The sequence below is a fragment of the Chenopodium album genome, chromosome 5, assembly GCF_948465745.1.
Source record: "Chenopodium album chromosome 5, dcCheAlbu1.1, whole genome shotgun sequence".
Lineage (NCBI taxonomy): Eukaryota > Viridiplantae > Streptophyta > Magnoliopsida > Caryophyllales > Amaranthaceae > Chenopodium > Chenopodium album.
In genome coordinates this window covers 19,171,567-19,181,375 of record NC_137838.1, presented here as the reverse complement: position 1 = coordinate 19,181,375, position 9,809 = coordinate 19,171,567, and the positions used below count along the sequence as shown (strand labels likewise).

General features: G+C 32.6%; 2 protein-coding genes and 1 long non-coding RNA gene across 3 annotated transcripts; all 3 read left to right on the top strand.

The window, feature by feature from the left end:
- The first annotated feature begins 376 nt into the window (after nucleotides 1-376).
- Nucleotides 377-805, top strand: LOC145632709 (uncharacterized). The gene has a single exon (XM_081685052.1). The coding sequence runs from the start codon at nucleotides 377-379 to the stop codon at nucleotides 803-805; it is 429 nt and encodes a 142-aa protein (XP_081541178.1).
- A 119-nt stretch (nucleotides 806-924) lies between these two features.
- LOC145632708 (putative mitochondrial protein AtMg00310) lies at nucleotides 925-1,308 on the top strand. Its single transcript, XM_081685051.1, has one exon. It carries the CDS (start codon nucleotides 925-927, stop codon nucleotides 1,306-1,308), a length of 384 nt encoding a protein of 127 aa, XP_081541177.1.
- A 7,297-nt stretch (nucleotides 1,309-8,605) lies between these two features.
- On the top strand, nucleotides 8,606-9,560 carry LOC145630559 (uncharacterized). The gene is made up of 2 exons (XR_014112093.1): nucleotides 8,606-9,010; nucleotides 9,265-9,560. It is a non-coding gene; the product is annotated as an uncharacterized LOC145630559 (long non-coding RNA).
- Nucleotides 9,561-9,809: the final 249 nt, after the last annotated feature.

Sequence of the window (9,809 nt, the reverse complement as noted above, 5' to 3'; positions counted from 1 at the left end):
GAAAAGACTACGACATATCATAGGTGACCTGATGGGAGAGTGCCAAAATTCTTTTGTCCCAGGGAGGTCCATATCTGACAGTACCTTGGTGGGACATGAATTACTCCACAAAATTAAGACGAAGGCATCAGTGGGAAAATTTGAAAGCATTCTGAAGGTCGATCTTAACAAGGCCTATGATAGGATAAGCTAGAATTTTGTGGAAAATGTTCTAATCCAAATGAACTTTCCTTCCCTTTAGGTTCAATGGATTATGCAATGCATCACTACAGTCTCCTACCATGTCCTTATTAATGGTGAGTCCTCAGAGAAAATAGTGCCTAACTCGGGCTTACGTCAAGGAGACACGATCTGACCTTACATCTTCATATTATGTATGGAGGTTCTCTCGAGAAGACTTGATCACCTACAAGTTTCGGGCAGCCTTAAAGGAATTAAAGTTTCTCGCTCAGGGCCAACTATATCTCCTCTCTTTTTTGCTGACGATGCTTTGTTTTTCCTTAAAGCCGATATTGAAAACTTTGGTGTGATGAAGAGTGCTATTGACCAATTCTGCAATCTTTCTGGAGAAATGGTAAACTTCAATAAGTCGTATGTAATCTTCTCAAAAAACATGCCTCTAAGGTTCAAGAAAATTCTGAAAAGAATCCTAAGGGTGAAGGACAATGAGAAGATGGGCACATACTTGGGATGTCCAATGGACGTCGATGGAAGGTCCACCGGAGTCTTTCAAGAAATTGTGGATAAAATTGCTTCTAAGCTATCGTCATGGAAGTCCTCAAATTATCTCAAGCGGGAAGATTGATTCTCATAAATGGCATCCTCATTGCCATGGCCAGCCACATTCTTAGCAACTATCTGCTACCCCAAAAAATCATCAAAAAACTATCTTCTCTTATCCTGAAATTCTGGTGGTCATCCTTCATGGAGAAAAGGCCTATCTACTGGAGGAAAACGTCTCTCCTTGAAAATCACAAGCATGAAGGAGGTATTGGTCTACGGAACCTTAAGAGTCTCAACCAGGCTCTTGTTTTCAAGCAAGCTTGGAGGATGCACTCAAACCTGCAACTAAATGTTAGCAAAATCTTCAGAGCAAAGTACAAGGATGACTGGTTTGACAGAGGACGAAGAGGTGAGATGAAGACCTTAATGTCTTGGGGTGCTAGAAGCATATTCAAGAGTATCTATCATCTGCGGGATGGTCTTAGAAGAACCATAGCTAATGGTAAAAGCATAAAGGTGGACCATGACTGGTGGGTGACTGATAAGATTATCAAATGCCAGGACAACCAGCTTACTTCCACATAGCAAAAACCAGTTTTTGTTAGTGATTTACTTGACGAACAGGGAAAATGGAAGGTGGGTTTAGTATGGAAATGGTTTAGCCCCGTTATAGCAAAGGATATCCTTGCTATTCACCCCGGTAACCAACTTCAATCTGATGGTTTGGATTGGGGTCCTTCGAGTACAGGGCATTACTCTACAAGATCGGGATATTGGTAGTCAAAGGGTAGCAACAACAATGGAACCCCAACTTCTTACTTCTGGAAAATATGGTGGAAATCAAAAATTTGGCCTAAGCACAAGATATTCATCTGGAAATTGATGAACAATGCTCTGCCAAAGTTGAGTAACCTAAAGAAGAGAGGCATTGATATTGAAACAAAATGCAAACTATGCAACGCGGAAGAAGAGACCGCGAGCCACTTGTTTAGGGAGTGTGAAGTAACAACAAGAATTTGGAGATGCGGCAATCTGGGCATCAACTCAGAAATAGGAAGGAATCTTGACATAAGTACTTTGGTGTCTAACTTCCTATTTTACTTTCTTTCAACGGATGACGCTCAAAATCATACAACCATGGAATTTGTGAGCACTCTCTGGAGTATCTGGTTGTCAAGAAATAACATCAGCTACAATAATTCCTTAGTCTCCCCTCATAGTATTATCATCTTGGCGCAGCACTGGAATCAGAGATGGGACTTAGGGATTAACACCAAAACAGGTGGACAAAGGGGTCGAATGGCAGCCAACGTGGAAGTTGATGACAGGGCCAAAGTTCCTGTTCAAACCAAGCCAATGATGAGCCAGCTAACCAAAGGTATACCATCATCATTGATGGTGCATGGAAGAAAATGGACAGCAAGCATAGTAGCGCATGGAGAGCAGCTGTTGGGTGGGTAATTAAAGATAGAGTTAATGTAATTAACAGGGGCAAAAGTCCTGTTTTTGCCACTTCACCCTGTCAAGCTGAGGCTAAAGTGGCATTAATGGCTCTACAAAGCTCGAGTTTAGAAAGGGACAACGTTGTGATGTTTACTGATTCTCTGGAGTTGGCCCAAGCAATCTCAGATAGCACTAAAGCCAAAAGGGAGATCAAGCAAATTGTGGAGGAATTAAAAAAATGTGCTATTTTATTCCAAAGTTTTGTGATTAGGAAAGTAAATAGAAGTAGAGTCTTTGAAGCCCATAAACTTGCAGTTGGAGCAAGAAAGGGCATTTAAATCTTCTTTGTTTTCTTGATTGTCAAAAAAAAAATGTAGTTATTATGATATAATTTACCACTAATTAACACACAATATCATATGATTTTGACCAAATTATTAATAATATTACTAATCATTGATATTATAAAGTAACTACAAAGTAAAGTTAGAGTTTATATTTTAAAAAAAATAGATTTAAGTAGAGAAGAAAAGCAAAAAAAATGCTTATCGGAACGGATCGGGTAACCGTTAATTTTAAAATGATACCCAATAACCATACTCGATAACAAATTATCGGAACGGGTAGCCGAACCGTTATGGTTATCAGATCAGGTACCCTAATTTTCTGAACAATTACGAATCTGTTTTTCGGGTAGTTTTTCTCAACCCTAGTTTAGATGGTCCGTATGGGTTGGGTGGTGAGTGGTGACTGATGAGAGTTGATCTCATATTCACCTAAAATCAGGAGTGAAATTATAATAATTACATGAGCCATCCCTCACTTGATTTTTATAAAGACGGAAAACTTGCATATTAACCACCAAAATTATGCACAGTTCATGGTTAAACGACTAGAACCATAAATATTAATAACAGTTCTACCATGAACATTGCAAAATTTTCACCAATTATTTACAAGTTTGCAATTTGATAAAATGTTTATCAAAATGATACAACTAAGGTGCCCTCATAAACCTATAGGTCACCAGCTAAATGTGAGAAAATCCAATTTTCTATCCGTGAGAAACATGAATTGTTTATCCCAGGGTAATTTCGACATTCAAGCTATAAAACCAAGGGTGTTTGTGAAATTTTAACTTTTACTCAATTAACGAGAGAAAACAGAGAAGTTGGACGATCAACTGCTTCGTGATTAGCCATTAATGGAGATAAAATCACAAATTAGGGAAAGCTTATCTTCAATGGTGAAATTAATGAAAAAGGGAAATACCACTTACCTTTGGGTTAACCATACCCTAAATTACTCCGATATTTGTAGGGCTTTCGTTTAATTTAGCGGCGAAGCCGCCATGAATATTGGTGTCGGTGACGATGTAAGGAGGAAGATGAAGGTCGGTGGGATCGCAAGAAGAAGATGAAGATGGTTGTATTTACAATGGTGATGGTTTGTAGGAGGAAGAATATAGTGGTTATTTTTAGTGGTGTTGGTTTATAGGAGGAAGAAGAATACAGTGGTTAGCAAGAGGACAATGGAGATATGTGTTTTCTTCCTTAACGGTGTTAATTGACAAACCAAAAAAAATCTAATATCATGTCATGTCATATCACTAATCATATCATATCATTGATTATGTCATATTATATCACTAATATATAAAGTCGGTCTCGCAGCCAGACCACGAGATAGTGACACTTGGCATTCCATTATTTCGCCAAATGTCACGCCACATAAGCAACAACTAACCATAAACATATCACATAAAATGTCACGCCAGAAGTCTCTTATGTGCATTAGGACCCACTACGTTTGGCGGTAAAAGAAAGATAGAGAAATAACATACCCGTTGTTAATCTAACGGGTCTTTTATGTACACGAGGGCCCACTTCTCTCGTTGGGAAAATCTAGAGAAATACAGAAAGTCATATCAATATATATATATTCAATATATATATATATATATATTATTAAAACCCATGGCAATACATGCAATTTTGCCATGTGTCACAAATTTTTCCATTTGGCATATTTTGTGACGCCACATCATACAAATTCATTAATGATTGAAAACTCAATATATGCATAACCTCTATATATTAATGTTTTGTTTAATTGAAAATTCATTAATGATTGAAAACTCAATATATGCATAATCTCTATATATTAATGTTTTGTTTAATTGAATTACTCTTCATATACATAACACTTATTTAAATTTCCCTAGCTTGGAATGTAACTCCTTAATAATTGCATAATAATAAAATTTGTAAGAAACTAAACATTACTCCATATTTTTATGCATTAATTCATAAGATTGTAATTATAGAGTAAAAGTTTTGATTTATATATATTACAATTGTAAATATAGAGTAATTTTTATATTGACATTTATACATATTTGATTTATACATTATATTTTTTTTTTCACATTGGATTGATTTATCATTTACCCTATATGGAGGGTCAAACCACCTCACTACTTAAGATATCATATATATTTTTTTAAAAAGCTCTTAAGCTCTCAATGACAAATTAAACAAACCAAAATATATATAGTTCAATTAAAGTAATAAATTTATAATGATCTGGGGCATCGCCCAGGCCAATAACTAGTTTATAAATCAAATGTCTCCGTCCTTTAGTTTTCTTTATTTATGAATAAAAATTCCTTACTAGTTGTAGGGAATATTTCAAGCATTACCCCTAGCTTGAACCCCACTGTGATCATACACTAAAGTACGGTGGCGTCAAAAGGGAAAGAAGATAGAGTAAAAGAGTCCGCAACAAGTTTTAGGAACTTGTAAACCGTTCACGAGGTGAAGGTTACACCCCTTAACAATCCAAGAGATCGTCAACTCCAATAGGTCTGGCACCATGACTGGTAGTTCGGGGAAGAAGGTACAAATCTAACCTAAAGAGATTGAACCTGCCCTAATAACAGGTCTCTACTTTATTCTGATCGTACTCATGTGCGCTTTCTGACTAACATGCAATCGATAGGATTACCCTAAACCTGTTTAATCTATGTTGGTTGAATATAAATGCACAAATAGAACTATTATTGGCGATCACTTGAATTATAATCATATTAACCATAAACAAGATTATTAATTATCTTATTAAGCGTGATTACAAGTACCAATTCCCTTTAAACATGCATAAAAGGCGGGATCAAGCAATAACAATAAATATATCAAGCAACATAATAAATCAAAATAACAATAATTATAATCATAATAATAATAATTAAAATAATCATAATCATGATATTCATGTTAAAGCATAATAATAGCAAGATCCTAGGCATGATACTAACAAGATTAATAACAAACCCTAGCATGTCACTAAGCATCAAAGATCAAAGCTTTAACCCTAACATGATACTAACATACTATATTAATATTAGGAAAGAATATAAAAGACATCATACTTTTAATCATACTTGATATTAAAGTTATCCTAAGCATGATACTAGGAAGATCAAAACGCCATAACATAACATTATGAATCATAACAACAACCTAGACATGATTTCTACATCATAATAACAATGTAAACAATTAAAGCACTTACTTGGATGCCTCGTACCTCTTTCTAATAACAAAATACACACGTTAGTAACTTCAAGGGAAAAAAAAAACAAGAGAGATTTGGGACCAAACCCTCAGAAATTAAAACCTTTCACGTCTAGGGCGAAGGCAACTTCGAATTATGCTAGGTGTATCTTGGTCTTGTGAATGCGGAATTTTGTGTAAAGGGTGGTTTAGAAAAGAGAATAGGGATGATTATTGGTTGTAGATTCTAGATTAGAGATGAGAATTGATGATTTAAAACGGAGTTTTTAGGAGGCTATTTATAGAGAAAATCAGCCAAAAAGATAGAAAATCGAACCAGAGTTCTGACATGAAAAAACGAAGTTAGCGCCAGACGCTGACATTAGCGCCAGGTGCCAAGCTTAGCGCCAGGCGCTAATCAGTTTTTTTTACGCGTTTTCTAAAATCAGATAGAATTTAATCGTACAGGAGGATAAAATCGTAATTTCCTTAAAAACACTCTCTTATTCTAATTAAAATTCCAAAAGGTCAACAAAAGTCAATTTATCAATGCTAATTGAATTAGGAATGAAAAGAACCTTCTAGAAGAATCTAGAAGACTAAAACCATTTCTAATTGCATTAGGAATGATAATTCCGTATTAGGCCCTCATCTAGATCATTGGGCTGCATATAAGGCTCAAATCGGGCCCAGTTTAGTAATTTGGCCATAACTGCAAATTCTTGGGTGCATTCTAGTGCAGCCAAGCTAGCTGCAACACCATTAAATGTGAACATATAGTACGTTAAAATGAACATACGTTTTTTTCTTCCTTATATCTTAATTCTCTTTCTTCTTCTTCCTTAGCTCTATTATTTTTCTCTCTCTTCAGTTTTCTTCTCAATTTAACATTTTCTCTCTCCTCTTTACCTCATTTCCCTTCAATCTTTAAAATTTTCTTCTTCTTTATATAAATTTTTGAGTTACTAATTCGTGTTTTAATGGGTATACTTCTTTCTTTCTAAATCTATGAGTTTCAGATTCAATCATTTGGCTTTATCAAAGAGGAAAGAAAAAAAATGGAGGAGAGAGAAAGTTAAAGGTCAAAGAAAACAATGGAGGTTAGATTTTATCAATTTGTAATTGTATTTTGTATGCATGCATGATGATTTATTGTTTGATTGTTTGAAATTAATATGAGTTTGTGATGAATATCAATTAAATTGCTTAATTGTTAATGAATATCAATTGTATTGCTTAATTTGTAGTTATTTTCTCTCCCCCCCCCCCTCTCTCTCTTTTTATTTTGATTTTTTTTTCTTTTGATTTCTAATCATGTTACAAATCAATAATTAATTTCTCTATGATGAATCAAGATTAGATTTAAGGTGTATATTCAATTTCTTAGAGTTTCAATAATTACAATCGATCTTGAATATAATTTCTGTAAAAAAAAAATTGAACACGTAGGAATTTAAAAATGAACAACTTTTACAAAGTGAGCATTTAGTACACCGAAAATGTATATTAAATACATAAAAAATGAACATATTTCAACTATTTATTTTATCATTATTTTTCATTAATAATTATATACAATGAATTTGAACCTTTATGAAAATTATGTTCATTTTAATATCCTAAATGTTCATAACTTTTTGTTACATGTTCATTTTATAAGTGTTTATTTTTTAATACTAAATGTTCATTTTTATTAAGTTGAAAGTAAAATATAATACGTTGAAAGTTAAATTATCTGAACATTTAGTTTGAAATTCTGAAAAATTTATTATGTATATATATGTTTCGTTATTCATTACGAACATATCTGCTATTGATTATGGACACATATGACATATAGAGTGATAATTATTTATATTTTTAACTTTTGTATTGATGATTATATATTATGAACATTCTAAATAATTATTATGAACATATGTTGTGATGGTTATGAATTTTGATTATTTGTTATATTTTAGTGAGTACAGATTAATTGTATTTGTAGAAGACAAAGACTCTGAATTAGTGAAGAAACAAGTAAGAAGTGATGAAGAAGTATATGATATTACAACAAATTTGCCTTTAAGTTGGAGAATTTCTGATGTATATAATCCCAATTTTATGGTTGTATGATAAATGTTCATTTCTAATATATTAAATGTTCGTTTTTTTTGACATGTTCACTTTTTATTACTAAATGTTCATTTTTTTACGTGCTCATTTTTATTACTGAATATTCTTTTTTTTTTTTTTTTTTTTTTTTTTTTTTTTTTAAATGTGTTCATTTTTCTAACTAAATGTTCATTTTTAAGGTCGTGGTCTAGCAAATTTATGATTATATGATAATCAGATTCATTTTTAATATTACCTCCGTTAATGGTTATGTGCAACTTTGGGGTATTATTTGTGAGATATAAAAAATTGTGAAGTTGCAGATAACCATTAACGGAGGTATTAAATGATCATTTCCTTATAACATATAAACTTTTTATTATTAAATGTTCATTTTTTTACGTGTTCATTTTTTGTTATTAAATATTTTTTTTTCATGTTCATATTTTTTAACTAAATGTTCATTTTTTATTTGGGCCGCGCGTTTTGGGCCTCACTTGTTGTAGCTATCTTGGCTGCACTAGATTGCAGCCAAGACCATTTGGGCCATAACTTCCTCAATATTCATCGGAATTGGGCTTATAATATATCGTTGGAAAGCTCTTTTCAATCCCTATCCAACTACACTATTAATGGACCCATATCATGGACCAACCAAACTGGATTGGCTATTTTCTTAAAATAGGTTTTCAAAAACAGAGGGAAGAGAAAGAAATTAAAACTGTCCGCAACACTAAACTTTCCACACTTTCACTTCATTCGATTATGATTCGACGTGAAAGGTACTCTTCACCGGGTTTGGTTTTAGGGAGACACAAATGGGTGTCTACACTAGTGCTATCTCCATCACCTTTAATCACCTTGATACTCCAGACGTTTCTACTCATCTTCCTCACTTTATAATTCACTTTAACTTTTATATCCTCTTAATCTTTGATATTATCTATTTGCTTCTTTGATTATTTTTTTCAAATAAACAAAAAAAAAAAAAAAAAAGCAACAACCACCTTCCCTCTAGTGTCGTTCGATGCAACTTCACGCCTCTTAATGGCTCAATTTGAGTGTCTAAATTGCAAGATCTGAAGCATAATAATACTTTGTATGTTTTAAGAGTATACTTTTTACATGAATTTTTTCTTTTCTTTTTGCTTGGATTTTGACTTTGAATGATAACTCATTTCCGAAAACAGATTCAGGTCAGTTTTTATATGTTATTCATTACTTTTAATTTTTGGTTTTGTTTTCTTCTATAATTTTAAAACTTTTGTTTAATTTATATTTTGAAGTAGTACTTTTAGATCTATTGTTTTCATTTTTGAGCATCTTTATGTACTCCAATTATTGTCAGATTACTTTCAATTTTGATTTATTCTGAATATGTGTTTGCTTGTTCTTACTGTGTATATTTTGATCTGATTTTAAATGTTCGCTTTGTTATTGATTATTGCAGAGATTGAATTGGATGAAGATGGCAAATAAAAGTTTGATTATGAGAAGAAAGATATAGATATATAATTATATGTACTCATCTTAAGTTAGTTTTATGTAACCAAAGAAGCAAGTTTATAAATTGCAAATATTTGGTATATTTGAATGCTATATTTGTTGTACTTTTATGAAGTGTGATTGTATAACTTGTTGAAGCAAGTATGAAAAGTTGTATGATATATCTTGAATTGTACTTTTGCAATGTAATTTTATAATTTCAACAATTTTAATGGAGCGCTAAAAACAAAACTTTCAAAATTTAAATTTTAAAATTTAAATAAATATTTCAGAATTTTTTTTTTTTTTTTTTAAAAAAAAAGGGATCAAAAAGACCTGTTACTTAATATAACAGGTCTTTTTGAATCCTATTTCAGAGACCCACATTACGAAAAGCGGGTCTTTTCCCTTTCAATATGTCTATCATCCACCATATCTAACAGACCCCCCATAATAAGGGGTCTCTTTATAAAAAAGACCCCCCGAGATAGAGACCCGTTGTAAAGGGGT

Excerpts from the sequence above, each read along its gene's own strand:
- LOC145632709 (XM_081685052.1), top strand. The coding sequence starts at position 377 with ATGGAGGTTCTCTCGAGAAGACTTGATCACCTACAAGTTTCGGGCAGC.
- LOC145632708 (XM_081685051.1), top strand. The coding sequence starts at position 925 with ATGGAGAAAAGGCCTATCTACTGGAGGAAAACGTCTCTCCTTGAAAAT.